This window comes from Plectropomus leopardus, chromosome 12, assembly GCF_008729295.1.
Source record: "Plectropomus leopardus isolate mb chromosome 12, YSFRI_Pleo_2.0, whole genome shotgun sequence".
Taxonomy (NCBI): Eukaryota; Metazoa; Chordata; class Actinopteri; order Perciformes; family Serranidae; genus Plectropomus; species Plectropomus leopardus.
The window spans coordinates 2,836,176-2,852,082 of NC_056474.1; the positions used below are offsets into that span (position 1 = coordinate 2,836,176).

At 36.0% G+C, this 15,907-nt stretch overlaps 1 protein-coding gene across 1 annotated transcript; it reads left to right on the forward strand.

The window, feature by feature from the left end:
- Window positions 1-2,408: 2,408 nt before the first annotated feature.
- On the forward strand, window positions 2,409-11,127 carry LOC121951348 (annexin A13-like). The gene is made up of 11 exons (XM_042497636.1): window positions 2,409-2,570; window positions 4,392-4,467; window positions 5,439-5,533; window positions 5,605-5,775; window positions 5,944-5,977; window positions 6,633-6,712; window positions 7,246-7,314; window positions 8,838-8,939; window positions 9,045-9,120; window positions 9,235-9,347; window positions 9,730-11,127. Exons 1-11 carry the CDS (start codon window positions 2,556-2,558, stop codon window positions 9,847-9,849), a joined length of 951 nt encoding a protein of 316 aa, XP_042353570.1. The 5' UTR covers window positions 2,409-2,555; the 3' UTR covers window positions 9,850-11,127.
- The last annotated feature ends 4,780 nt before the right edge of the window (window positions 11,128-15,907 follow it).

Sequence of the window (15,907 nt, forward strand, 5' to 3'; positions counted from 1 at the left end):
CTTAAAAACAGCATTTGAATGCATCACAAGAAAAACGGATGTCCATACAGGTTTTAAAGGGTTAAAGGTAGATTGGTTTGTGGGAAGTGATTTTCAGGGTTTCTGGTTAAACAAAGAGAATCGTGCTCTTTGATTAAGAGCTCTGTCTCTGTCACTTAAAACAACAACGTAAACCAAAAACACAGAAAAAAGGCACGTACGCTGACGCTGTGAACACGCTCTGAGTGGTTACATCGCAGCCTAGTTTGCAGCTGCTGGCTGCAGCTCTCTCACTCAATATTTTCCCATTATTCACCTTGACATAAAAACATGGGAAAATGGAGTCCAGGTTGAAAAAAACCGTTCATCCTGTGAAGAGAGGACTGAGGAGCATGTGGGATTTTCAAATATAGATGTCAGATGTTTTCATGTATTTATCAAGAACTTCCTGTGGGGAAAAAAAATCTATTTTGCTCATCAAGCATTCATAAAATCTATAAAGTGTTGATGAATAAACATGACCCACCACTCTAACGTTCACACGTTTGTTTTTTCAGATGGTTTTCGGCTGTTTGAATTGGAATGTTGTAACTTGCCCACTAAATGTATTTTATGCTTGTTATACTGTAAAGTGTTGCTCCAAAACGTTGCAAAATGCTGTAGCATCCACGCAGGAGTATTTATATTGTACATTCATATTGTGTTGCATGTACATACAGTAAATACCCTGATCTCAGTTCTGGATTAAATCTTTCTATAAAAGCCTAGCACGCTTTTAGGACTGTGTACTTCTTTGTTCTGTTTAACATTTGTTTGTTTGTGGTTTTAAATGCTGAAATTTACAAGAGAAATATAAATAAGCATAAAAGCAAAACATTACAACCTGTTCAAAAATACTCTTAAAATACAAACTTTTATTTTAACCTACTACTATTAAGGTAAAATATCTATTTATTTATCACTATGCAGCATATACTGTATTCTTTTAACCCTAAAATATGTACTTCTTTCTGCAGTATTTTCAGTTCATCTAAATACATTTTAGTTCTCTGTAAATTAGCAGTAATTCTGCCGTCTGTGTAACACTGCCACCATGTGGAGACTGAGACCCTTCATGTTCATTTTAGACATTTTTGGAAGAAAACAAAGTACATTTGCTCAAGTATTGTATCTTAGGTATTTGTACTAGTATTTTATGGTACTTTCTACTTTTACTCCATGGCATTTTTAGAGGGAAATGTTGCAATTTTCAGCTCCACTACTAGTTTAGCTACTTTTTGGATTCAGTAAATAAAAAAATAAAGACATTGAAGTTGCAGAGGACTTTTATTTTTAGTTTAAATTGAAGACATTTACAAAAAAAAGGAAAGGTACAAATTGATGCCTAAAAAATCACCAGAATGAAGTCACATGTTTGTCGTAGAAACACCCCCTCTTAGCTTGTTTTCAAACTTTGGCAAATGGGCTTGATTTCTTTCTAAAACACAGGAGCATGGTAATGAGCAACTTAAGAAATGACCCAAAAGTTAACAAGAAATTAGTAGAAAGTACAAGAAAATTACCTGGAAAAACTTGGGAGGAAGGCAGTGAATAATTTAAGAAGAAATGCCAAAAAAAGAAAAACAAAAGCAAGATATTTGTAAAAAAAATATACCTCAAATTAAATTTTTTTTTAAAAAAGTAGAAAAAAAACCAAACAGAGAATAGCCCAAGTAAGTGCTTAAAAATGATAAATACCCTGTAAAGTATTTTTAAATATTTAATAGTGGTACTTATATATATAGTTTTCTGGACATGTTCCCCTAGCTATTTTGAAAAAATATTTCCAAATGTGCTAATTTTGTTTCTTGAAAAGTTGATCAGTGACTTTTTCTTGTGTTTAAAAAATGTGAACGCTTGTGAACTGCGTCTTAATGCACCACAAGAACGGCGATGTTAATCCAGGTTTCAGAGGGTTAATATGTAACAGAAAAAGTACCCAGAGTTAATAAAACAACAGAAGTTAGTCAACAATGCCAAAAAAATGAGTTAAAATAGATTTAATTAAAAGATTTAAGGCAGAAACATGCTTTTAAAGGAAATACAATAGCAAAATAAAGGCAGTAAACATCGAACATTAATAATAATGATAATAATAGGAAGGATCAAGACAGAATTTTAAGAAAATAATTAAAACTTAAAATGAAAAGACTTGAGAATAAATGTAAAGTTGTATGACATGAAAATATTCCAGAAAAGTCATCTAAAAAAAAAGCTATAAAAGTAACAATTTAATAAGGTACTGAGTAAATGCACAACAAATAATTCATTCATAATTCAAAAAGCCATTATCAGAATCAGTGTAATGAAATGTTGATGTTTCACACACACACACACACACACACACCTAACTCCACCCTGCTAAATGAATCAGCGGCAGTGACGTCAGCCTGCAGCAGCGGACACGGCTGCGTCCTCTCTGTGTCTCTGTGTCTCAGTGTCTCAGTTTGACGCTTCACATCAACTCCAGAGCTGCTCAACATCTCAGCACACCTTCATCTGACACTTCAGAGCCGGACAGACAGCTCGAGGACATCATGGGCAACGTGCAGGTAAGAAAAGCGGAAACTTCTGCAGAAAACAACAACACAGCAACTCCAGCTGCATGTAGTTAAACTGATAAAAGTGCCTGCGAGGGCTGAGAAAGTCACTTTTCAGCCACTTTTTTCAGTCGAGTTTGTAGTTGTGCGGTAAGATAAATGTCAAAAACAGAAGCTGCAGTTAGAAATAAACAGGAAATCGATCATTAAAGTGTCATTTTGTGACACAGGCAGCGTTCAGAGGAGAATAATGGGTTAATTGTTGTGTTAAAGAGGTGAAAACCAGAGTTTTTGTGCGCAAAAGTACTGAGGGACAAAAAGTTGCGCAGTTAAGTTTGAGCAAAGGGAGTCAGAGGGAGTCAAAGGGAGTCAGAGGGAGTCAAAGGGAGTCAGAGGGAGTGAGCCCTGCGAGCAGCAGCGAGGGGGGATTTCAGAGAAATGCTGATCAATAAGGCCGCATTGTGTGAGAGGGAGGGTGGGCGAGGAGAGCAGAGAGACCGCATACTGCTGCTGCTGCTGCTGCTGCAGCCGCTGCCCCATGACTCAGCACACAGCAGGCTGCACCCTTTTCCTGCGGGAGGACACGGCCTGCATCCACAGACGGAAAATAAATCCTCCGCAGCCTCAAAGCTTATTCTGTTTGAGGAAATAGTGATTAAATGTTGTTAAATGTTTATGATGCGGAGAGCATCATAAATGTTATATATATATATATATCTGATTCTTATTTCTACTCATGCATATATTGTGTTGTACACTGTAGCACATATATTTTATATTTCTAAACCTATATCATACTTACACAAGTGTGTACATTGTCATGTAGCAAATGGCACAAGCTCAGAATATCATACATAATTTTATTTTATTTTTTTAATGCTGGCGTGAAATGTAAGCATAATTTAAAATTTTAACCATAATGCATTTTAATTATATATTTTTTCTAGTGAATATAAGTTATAGAAGTTTTTATGTATTTTATATTTCTTACTTACTTCTTATTTCTACGTCTATAATTCTTTATTCTTAGTGACTTCTCATGTATATATCGTGTTGTACAATTTATTTTTCCAAAACTATACTGTGCCTGTACTAGTATGTTTATTGTCATATTGCAAAAGGCACATGCTCAGAATAGTATACATCTTTTAAATAAATATATCTTTACAAATGCTGGTGTGAAATTTAAGAATTTAACCATAATGCATTTTAATTTTCTATTTTTTTAATGAACATAAGTTACTTTTTAAATTTATTTTATATTTTTACTTTTTACTTATTTTCATGCTTCTTATTTTATGTCCATTGTTACATTTTTAATAACGCTCATAAGTTGTTTTATTTTATATTTTTATTTTATTTTTATTTTTTTTAACTTATTTTTCATTTCATACCTTACATCAGTGCAACAGTCACAAATCACAATATTCTGCTGTATAAAGTATTTCTGATTCTAATTTATACTTTTTCCCCAAAACTTATTTTATTTATATGTTTTTTCAGTAAATATACATTTATGCACACATGCCACACACTCCCCAGACCCCAAAAAGTAAGGAAATAATGTAATAATAATAATAATAATAATAATAATAATAATAATTAACATAATAATAATAATCATAATAATATCATAAAATATATTAATGTAAATATATTAAAAAATTATATCAGTTTTATATATTTATTGCTTTCTAAGATTTTGCAGGCTGTTTTGTGTGTACAGTCTTTACGTAATTATACTGTACCTTATCATAAAAATGTAGATTTTATATGTTTGCTTTAGCTGTATAAATGTTTATATATTTTTAATGATCCTGCACTTTTCTGCAGCCCACCATCGTCCCGTGTGAGGACTTCGATGTCACAGCTGATATTAAAGCCATCAGGAAAGCATGTAAAGGTTTAGGTAAGTGAACAGTATCATTCATCTTCAGGCAAATGTTTACTGTGAGGTTTTCCATCATTTTATTCCATCATACACCCTCCAACCGCATCACTTAAGAAGTTACCCAAAAATCAGCCAAAAAAAAAATATATATACAAGAAAATTACCTGAAAATTTTAAAATAAAACAAAAGAAATGTCAGATGAAAGAAAAAAAACAAATGAAAGAAAAACAAGGAAATTACCCAAAAAGTGTTCAATAATTATAATTATGATAAATATAAATATAGTTATTTGGGACATTTTCCACTAGTTTCTTTGAAAATAATTTTCCAAATCTACTAATTTCATGTAATTTGTGGAACAGTTCTTGCCAAGTTGCTCATCACCTTTTTTATGGTGTTTCAAAAAAAAAAAAGTAAACTAATTTGCTCGTATTTTGAAGCTTAAAGTGTCTGAATGCAGCACGAGAAAAGTGATGTTGAACCAGGTTTCAAAGGGTTAAATAGATAATAATGGGGGTGTGGGATAGGCATTTCTAAGCTTTTGCTTCGGCCTGAGCATTTTCAGTCATTACTCAGACTTTAGATTTTGTTTCTTCTGTTGTGTTCGTTATGCTTATTGTATCGTGTGACTGAATTAAAACACCATCAGTGAAACATTTCTAACATTTAATAAAAGGTGTGTCCAGAGTGGTTTTACCGCGCTTTCGTTAAGTACTGGATTAATTAAGAAATCGTTGTCTCCATTAGTCATTCAAACACAAAAACACGGGAAAATAGAGTCCAGATTGAAAAAAAAAGTTCTTTTTAAGCACTTTTACTGTAATCTGAAGGATGCTGATGCCAGCTCCTGCGTGCATGTGTGCGTGTGTGTCTGTGTGTGTGTGTGTGTGTGTGTGTGTGTGTGTGTGTGTGTGTGTGTGTGTGCGTGCGTGTGTGTGTGTGTCTGTGTGTGTGTGTGTGTGCATGTGTGTGTGTGTGTCTCCTTCAGGCACAGATGAGGAGGCCATTATTCAGATCCTGGCCAATCGCTCTGCAGCTCAGCGCGTGGAGATCAAACAGGCCTACTTTGAGAAGTACGATGACGTAAGTACGCCCCCCCCACCCCGCCTGTTTCTCACACACACGTTCGTGCAGTAAATGTTGTGTTTGTTCAGGAGTTGGAGGAGGTCCTGAAGAAGGAGCTGACGGGTAGTTTTGAAAATGCCGTGATGGCCATGTTGGAGCCTCCTAACGTTTTCTTCGCCAAGGAGCTGAGGAAGGCCATGAAGGGGGCGGGAACGGACGAGGCCGTGCTGGTCGAGATCCTGTGCACCGCCACCAATGAGGTCTGTGGATGTGCAAAAGTACTGCGGTACAGCACGTTTCTGTTTTCACTCTTTAACTCCATTTTGGGAACAAAGTAACTGTCCTAACTGAGTGTTTTTGAGCTTTTTGATGTGATGAGAGCAGCTTTAAAATCAGCAGCTGACTGACTTTTCTCTCACTTCCAACAGGACATCATAAGCTACAAGAAGACTTATGCCCAGGGTGAGTTTTCCTCCGTTCCTCTGAGTCATGCAGAAACAATCAGATGTTCCCCTCATACTGGAGAGTGAAATTAAACCAGCATGCAAGTTTTATATTAGTCATAATGTCATGGGTGTTTCTGTTTTAGGAGTGAATCATGGTGTGATGAGACATGTTTTCCTCACTCGCTGACCACAAATACAGTCCGACTTTATCCCTGTCAGGGTCACGTTTCTGTGGAAGTCATGAGAGGAAAATGAAATCTTGTAATGTGTTTTTTAATTCTGATTTAAATGGTTTTCTCTCCTGCGTTTACGACTTCAGAATGTGTGAAAACAAAGTTTGGCCAAAGTTTGTAGGGTGACTTTTTTTTAAATTAGGTTAATTTTCTCCTGAATGGGACTAAAAATATTCATATTCAAACATTCAATCCTAGAAACATTCTTAAATCCTAGAAATGTCCTAAAATCTTACAAAACGTCCTTAAATCCTAGAAATGTCCTGAAATTCGAGAAATGTCCTAAAATCTGAGAAATGTCCTGAAATCCTAAAAATGTCCTGAAATCACAGAAACATGTACAGGGCTGCTGTGAAGGGCCCCTGGGGGCCCCCAAACACAGCGAGTTGAGTCTCCGTGGTGTCAGTAATAATGGTGTTTTTGACTCTGACCGTTCAGTGCACGAGCGTGATTTGGAGGCGGACGTTGAGGACGACACCAGCGGAGACGTGAGGAACCTGCTGATGTCTCTGCTGCAGGTGACGTCTCTTTATTCGAACTTTATTTAACTAGCGATACTTAAAAAAGAGTCACCACATCTTCAGGCGCGATTAGACGTTTGGGTGGAAGTCCTGACTCTGGCAGGAAGCCATAAAGAAGCAGAGAAAAGTCTCTTTTTTCTGTCTTTGATGGCGTCTCACAGAATTGTTCTCCATCCTGTGAGGCCTTCGTCACACGTCACATCGTTTGTCGCCAGCGTTTGTCAGCGCTCCCGCCCATTTCTGCTTCCCCTCTTATTTCCTTCCCCTCGGAAAGAAAAGACAAACACGGTGTGACTCACGTTCTGCTGCGACGACCAAACGGGCCCTCTGATATTTCGCCTTGATGTGTAGCAGATGATTGTTATCCCCGTTAAATGCCCCAGATTATTTTCGTTAATTCATCTTTTTGACCTTTCCTCCACTCGCTAAATCTTCCCCCGTCTCCCTCTCTGCATCTCGTCTCCTTCATCCATCCTCCTAACCCTCTCTCCCCCGTATCCCCCTCTTCTCCTTGATCCCTCTCTCCACAGGCGGGCAGAGACGAGGGCTATGAAGTGGACGAGGCTTTAGCCGAACAGGACGCAGCGTCCCTGTTTGAGGTAAATTCTCAGATGCTGCGTAATTCCCTTCAGATTAAAGGGCCTCATTCACAGTTCGCCCTTTTAAATAAAACCAGTGTTTGCTGGGAAATGTGATCCCAGATTTAGATGTCTGAGCACGTGAGCCGGGCCGACTGGCAAATCTCACAGATTTGGTTAAATCGAAGGTTGTTTTTGTGGTGCCGCTGTCCCGGGGTTTTTATTTCAGTGCAGGATTCTGGGATATTTGTGGAAATTCACATTGAAGGCGTGAAGGTTTATATTTAAAGTTTCGCAGTAATACTGTACGGATAAAACAAAATCTGTGAGAATATTTTTTACAATATTATAATGAGGTTTTATAGTCATTGTTATACAATTAGTGCTCAGATAAGAATGACCCTCATGTTATTTTTGGGCCCCTCAACTGAGGAGAAAAGACTCATTTAAATCGCCATTAAAACACATTTTTATCGATATGCATTTATGTAATATTGTTCTCTTATTTATTTTGTTTGTTTTACCTATTTTTTTATGTTTTATTTCACTTTATTTATTTTTTATTTATTTTATTTCCTATTATTTGCGATTTTATCCCTTTTTTTGCTTTTGTTGTTTGTAATATTTTATATTGACATTTTATGTCCTGCATCATTATTTTTCCTCGTGTTTTACTTTTACTTTACCATCATTTCGTGCTCAGTGCAAGTGTTTGGCTTTCTTCTATATAAATAAAGTTATTATTAGTTATTTTTAGCCTCATTAACCCTTTAACACCCGGACCATCATCAGTTTTCTGGTGCTGCGGTCAGACACCTTTTACATCATTAAAACCTCTGAAACCTGAAAAAAAAAACTTTTGAAAAAAAGGCAATGAGCAACTTGGCATAAGGCGACGGGCACACTGTAAGAAATTAAGGGGGAAAAAATGACCTGAAAATCTGTTGTTTGTTTGCTTATTTTTTAAAAGGAGAGATGAAAAGTGTATTAAAAATTCGGGAAATTTTTAGAAAATACAATAATAATATTGACATGTTTAAAATCATGTCACTGAAATATGTGCATGTGTTTTTATATTTGCACTTTTTTCAAGTCATTAATTTTTGCTTTATTCTTGTTTTGGGGGTTTTTTGTCTTTTTTGTACTAATTTTTAGGTCTTTTTAATTTATTTTTTTTTATTTTTATGATCATTTTCTCCCAAATGGCAGACAGAACACGTCTCCATGAAAATGAACCAGTATTGTACAAGAATATGTTGAAATCAAAAGTTACAGTATATGTCACATATCATCCAAAAACACCGGTCATAAAAACTCACAATCTAGAAAAAGTAGAAAAATAGTCGAAAAATATGAAAAAAATAAAGAAAGGTAATATATTACTCTCCCAAAAATGCTGTAAAAGTCTTTTCGATGTGCAACCTCCACCTCCACACTAGTCTTAATGTTACTGACAGGAACGATGTCAGTGCAGCTGGTTGTAGCAGAATAATCCTTAATATTCAGCAGTGTCGGTGGGGGATTATTTTCTCTGCGTGTTTCAGGCAGGAGAGGGCAGGTTTGGCACCGATGAGTCCACCTTCACCTTCATCCTGACGCACAGGAACTACCTGCAGCTTCAGGCCACCTTTAAGGCCTACGAGTCGGTGAGGACTGCACGCAGAAAGACGGCTGTTTCCATGGTTATTTACTTTTGGCCTCTCATCATTTTTTGACATTCTTCATGCTGACTCATCGTCCTTGTCTTGTAGCTTTCAGGGACAGACATTTTGGACACCATTGACTCTGAAGCAACAGGAACTCTCAAGGACTGCTACGTTACTCTGGGTACGTTTTCCTGCAGCAGCCACGAAATATCAAAGCCAAGATCAAGACCAACGCCTGCTTTCTTAATGTGTGTGTGTGTGTGTGTGTGTGTGTGTGTGTGTGTGTGTTTTATAGTCAGGTGTGCCAAGAACCCGCAGCTGTATTTTGCCCGACGCCTTAATGCCGCCATGAAGGGACTGGGCACTGATGAGGACACGCTCATTCGCATCATCGTAAGCCGCTCTGAGGCAAGTCTCTGGGTCGTAACAGCACAGCCAGATGTCTAACTTCCAGATCAGTGTTAGAAATACTGCTTTTAAATGTGAGCTAGCTGAAATTTAAAGAGACAGTGCACCCCAAAATCTACATCCCCCAAAATAGATATTTTTGTCCCGTTACCTGTGGTGTTTTTTACACGTCTGGATAGTTTTTGGATGAGTCTTGGAGATGGCATCCATCGAGATATCTGCCTTCTTTCCGATATAAATGACTACGAAATGACAAAACAACCACAAATATATATGATTTTAGGGTGAACTGTCCCTTTAAATCCATGTAAATGTTAAATCCAAAGACAAAAAATAATCACTGAAAGATGGTTATTGTGTTAACAGCGGTGTTGTGTTGCAGATCGACCTGGACACGGTGAAGGACATGTACCTGGAGAAATACGACGTCACCCTGAAAGACGCTCTGGATTCCGAGTGTGGAGGCGACTTCAAACGCCTCCTCATCGAGATCCTGCACTAAAACTTCCCGCCTCCTTCCTGCAGGCCTCATTTAACCAACGTGACACAGTCTCTCTACCCACTCATCCTCCCTTCTCCTTTTTTATTCTCCTTTTAAGTTTCACTCGTTCATTCTGTGGATGTTTGTTTTTTTCAGTTTTCATTGCAGCACGGACCAAAAACCAAATCTTTATTATATTATACGGTGTTTTACACATGATAAACTACTTGGGCTTTAAATACAGTTTTGCCAAAAAAATTACACTCAGTGGAAATACATTTTAGGTACATTGACTGTTTATTATCCTTTTGACAATATTATAACAGCATTTTTAATCTTATATGGAGCTTGTGCAGCTGAGCATCATGTTAACGTGTTTATCCAAAGAAATAGATCCAGTTCTTTATTCACAATCAGCAGCTCTACAATCTTATTGTATTTCAGTTCACTATTTTATTCTCAGATGCTGCTGCTTAACATCAATGATATATATATATGTATGTACATATATATATATATATATGTCACCTGGCTCATTTATCTCACAATCATCCATAAACTTCGCCACTGTTTGCCTCAAAGATGCCTTTGATAGCGACACTTAAGTGCCGAATTATCACGTTTGATCTCTGATATCTGAATAGTATTAATTATACATGAATTTGATATTGAAAACCTGAACACTTTAAGTATGCAATATTGGGTTTTTGTAGTCACGTCCCCGAAATGCTACGTGGGATTTTTAACTCGGACTATTTTTAGTGTTTTGTCACAGCTAACATGCTGCCTCTCACCGGGCCCGGCGCCAGGACGGGACCTAAGGGGGCTTATAGTCGCCCCCCTCTGTGTAAGTTCTGTGCATATTTAGAAAAATATCAAAAATGACAAAATTATTGACCGAGATACACGTGACCCCCTCAGCTGTAGGTGCAGCGTTTTACATAGTTCTGCAAAGGAATGATTTCCAAACGTTTTCCACAAGGGACCGCGAGTTTATCATTGAGTGAAATGGCATATTTAATGAATGTTTTATTAAATTCAATGCACAACAACAACACCAGCACAGAGCAGCTGACAGACAGAAAAATTATCCCAAATAGTTTGCATTCAAGCTTTTTCTATGAATTTTGAGCAGATCATTTCATGCATATTTTGCATCTGAGATGAGTTTTCCCAATATTTTTAGCAACTTTTTACGTACCATTTTTCTGTCTGCATTGTGTATTGTTTTATACTTTTAACCCTTTGAAACCTGGATTGACGTCAGTTTTCTTGCGCTGCATTGAGATGCCTTTCACAAGCATTTAAATCCTTTAAATCTGAGCAAATTGGTTTAATTTATTTTGCAAATGTAGAAAAAAAGGCAATAAGTGAGTTGCAAGAAATTAGCAAAATGTGACAAGAAAATGAAAAAAATTGCTAAAAAGAAAAAATACAGCGGGAGAGACATAAAATTATGAGGAAAACACTTTTTTAAAAAAAAAGGCAGGGTGGGGGGGGCTGTCTAGACAACTATATGTATTATTATTATTGTATTGTTGTTGGGTTTTTTTTTACAGATTTTTTCATTTTTTTAGCAATTCTTTACTGTCCTTGTTTGTTTCTGTTTTTTTACTTTTATTTTTGTTAATTTTCTGTTATTTTTGTTGCAACTTTTTTAGGGTAATTTCTTGGGTTGTTTCCTGTTCTTGTTGCCTTTTTTCCCTGTTCTTGAAAGACATTAGACCAATTTGCTAAGGTTTCAAAGGGTTAATAATAATAATAATAATAATAATAAAAATTTAAAATATTTTCCTTGATTTCTGTAAAGAAATCTAGGAAATTATGAGTTATGGGCCCACTGTTTATTTATTATTTTTTTAAAGTGTTCTTACACCCCTTAAAATCAAGGTCTCGCACCCCCTGGTGAAACTCTGGCGACCCATAGTGGGGGCTGGGATCCCTAGTTTGGGAAACAGTGCTGTAAAGGAGCAGAGGAGACAGACAGACAGAAAATGTCACTTAGTTTGGTGACATTTGGTTTTACAAACAGAATAGAAATGACTGGAAATGAAGGGACAGTAAAGAGAGATTCTACGCACCTACTCCTGATTTTGCTGATTTTGACATAAAATAATTAATAAGTTTAAAAAAATAGTGCTCTGCTCTATATCCTCTGAAGATATTGTATGTTAAAATCAATCATTTTTTATTTTTTATTTCATTTAAATTTTTATTTTATTTATTCGTTCATTTTTTTTGCATATAAAAAATTGCCCCCTCAGTCCCTTCATCGTGGCGCCTGGCCCGCCTCTCACATTTACACACTTTATCAGACTGTTGCCTTTTTCCTCTCACTGTTCTCCTTAAATTTACTACATTTGAATTTACTACAGTTATATTATCCTATATGAAGATGGTGTAAAACTTTGAAATAAATGTGTATTTAAGATCATTAGATGATAATAGTATTTTAAAAAAAAAACCATGTAATCTCTGTAGTACAATCACCGACAATGGACTCTGTCTGCATTCATGTATGGATTTATATATCTACAATAACTTTACTTAACCCAACGTCACAGTAATGTATATGACCAAGATATACGGTTATATTGTCATGTAGCAAATAAATACACTAAATTATATGAAGGAAGTCATTGTTAACCTGTTGTAATGGTGTTTGCAGTGATAATAAATTTTAATTGAATCAAAACAATTGTTATTGTCCTTGTATCCTGTAGGGGGCAGGATTGTATCACAAGCAAGCTGGTTCATTTCAGGGTGAAATTAGATGACAGCTGATTAAATCAGTGGTTCCCAACTTTATTTCTCAAAGGACTCATTTTTCTATAATTGAGTAAATGTATGATTACATAAGACAGTTCATGGACACAACAGAAAAAAGTGAATAATTAACCCAAACAGTGACCTAATAAAATAATAATAATAATAATAATTCCTGTGACTGTCGCATCAGAGATGTGTTTTTCTAATATTTAGGATTCTCTGTATTTCTGTATTTATATGAGGTGGATGCAGTTTAACCCTTTGAAACCAGGGCAAATTTTCTTAATTTCTCTCAAAATATGGAGAGAAAAAAAGGCAATCTGTAATTTAAAAGGGAATGACTCAGAAATCTGCAACAAATTAGTAAAAATTACAAGAAAATTGCCTGAAATTAGCGCAAAACAATAATAATAATAATAATAACAAGAATAGTAGTAATAATTAATAATTTTTCCCTGTAACCTTATTTTAAACAGAATTTAATAGGAATTATGAAGGAATATTTTTAATAATAATAATAAACAGAATTTAATAATTGTAATAAAAATAATAATAATAATAATAATAATAATAATAATAATAATAATAAATTTTCCCTAATTATGTGCACATTTTCTAATGATTCTTTCTCTTTTTTTCATGATTTTTTTTTTTTTTTTTTTTTTTTTGAATTTGCAGGACATTTCATGGTAAGTTGCTGACTGCTTCCCCTCCATGTATTTAAAACAAATTCACTAAGCTTTCAAAGGTCTGAATGTGTGTTGAAGGTGCGCGCAGCACAGGACAACTGATGTTAGTTCAGGACTCAGAGGGTTAAAAACTTTAACATCAACCTAACCCCCGAAAAGCTTTGGTGACCTCTAGTGGGGGTGAAGATAACTAGGTTAAATCAGAGTGAGATCAATTATAGAATATACTGTGTAACTATATAACCCATGCACGCTTTAAGACGCAGCATTATAAACATTATGGCATCATATGTAAACAATATTTTGCTCTGATGTTAAACAAGAGGATTTATTAGGTTGCTTTCATAATATTTGTGGTTGTGCTGTGCGATCCAAAGCCATACAAAAGCTAGTTTTAACAACATCTAGCCCAAAACATTTAGACCGTGGGCCTCCTGCGGGCGACTTCCAGAGGAGGAGAAAAATTCAAAACAAGTGAGAACTGCTTCCAGATGCACCGACACAGGAGCAGCACATTTCTCACTTTCTTTCCCACGGCTTCTCTTTCTCCCGCTCTTCGCTCTGCGTCTTTGTTTCTCCTCTTATTCCTCGACACGATGCTTGTTTCTGTTTCAAGGGCAAAGAGTGGAGAGTTTTCTGCACATTCTTTGGCTACCTGTGCATCCACAGTCGGTCTGTGCGCCATCTGGAGCCCAGTAGCCTCCGCGTCCTCCGCGTGCTGCACGCTGGCAGGCTGCCTATCTGAGGCTGAGGAGGCCGTATGCGCCACACATGCCTGTTAATAACAGGCGTGTAAGACGGACGGAGGGGAGTGGAGAATCCACGCAGAGTGTGGACACAAGACTGATGTGTCAGACTCCTTAAAGTGAAACATTTGTCTTCGTATATTGTAGTTTTTGGAGGGAAATCAAACCTATTGAAACATTTCTTTGATTGAACGCACATGCACACGCAGTTTAACAGAGCACGTACGGCAACACGCACAAATGTTAATGCCAAAAGTGAGCAAACGGTGAAGTAAACAAATGTAAACAACTAACAGGACAACACTGAAAACTGATAACAAAAGAACATGTGTTTAATTGTAAGTCGTGAAATTAAATGCAATGTTAAAAATTGGTGTGATTTCTTTCAAAAATATGGAATTTGGTAATGATCAGCTTAACAATAAATGGCCCAAACATTTACATGGAGGTAATAAAAAGTTAGAAGAAAATTACCTGAAATCAGCAACAACAACAAAAAAAAGTTTAAAAAAAAGACAGGTCTAGAAAAAAAAAATATAATTATAATATACACTTTCCGTATGTTGCTTTTAAATATATAGTCATATATTTATTATATATATATATATATATATTCATATTTCTCTTTTTTTCAAGTTAGATTTCAGCTCTTTTTAAATCACTTTTACTGGTTTATTTCTTTATTTTTTGCCCCCATATTTTCCACAGAAAGCAAGATATTATAGTATATAGAACTATAATAGTAATCATTTACAAAATGAAATCAATAGCTCAATACACAAGGGGAAATATAAACTAAGTTTTTTGATACAGTGGAAAAATGTTTTTGGAAATCATACAGCTTTGTGCTTTCATTCCTTTTATCAGTTTTCAACATTTATATAGTTTTAATTAAATTATAAAAAAATGACAAATTTGGGGGATAATTTCAAATTTCTGTTAAATTTTGCAAATAAATATAGATAACAATAGAGTTCACCATTTTGTTTTGGAACATCATCCCAAATAGAGCGGTGAAGGGATGACGTATTTTTGTAGGTTCCCTCGTCAAAAACCTGATGGGATCTTTTAATGGGATTTTCGATTATCGCCAAAAAATACACTCTGTGACAAACATGAGTTCATGAGACTTACACATTTTAAGTGTGATAATCTTCACAGACGAACACTTTTGTGTGTTTTGAAATGTAAATAAAATTGCCAGAAGCAAAAAGCTGTTGTTAGGCCACCAACGAACCACGTCGTGGTCGCACGTGTCTATGAGTTTTTGAAATGCGCTTTATAAATAAAATTTATTATTATTATTATTATTATTATTATTATTATTATTATTAAGGTGGACAGGTGGATTTAATGAGTTTCTGTGTCTGGTGTGATGACGTCTAACATCCCAGACAAACACTGAAGTCCCATTTAGCTTCTTGTTAGCAACCGCCTTTTTTAAGATGAGTAAAGTTGAATACGTACGTATTTTAAATGTCTGAATATCTTCAGCCTGTGTTAACCACAGACCTTTTTAAGGCATTTTAACAAAAACCCATTTTAAAAAAAACCCAGAGACTTTAAGACAAGGGAACCGGAAGTGCTAAAAGGCTAACGGACTTCCGCGTTTTAAGACTCACGACGTCTTTAGATGTAGTCATGAACGTGGATACATCGTTGGTTGTGGACGCTACAGTATTTTGGCTAAAACGTCAGTGCGCATGGTCGAGCATCGCGCCTGCGCAGTTTAGAGCGGAAGTATTTTGAATCGTAACGTTTTGGCCGAAATGTTTGTGCACGTGAAACGCTGAGCGTCCGACTGGATCAACGAAATCTGGATTATCCTGCGCGAGCAGCGTGAAAGTTTGTGTTGTGAGACAGTTTTGCGGTTAA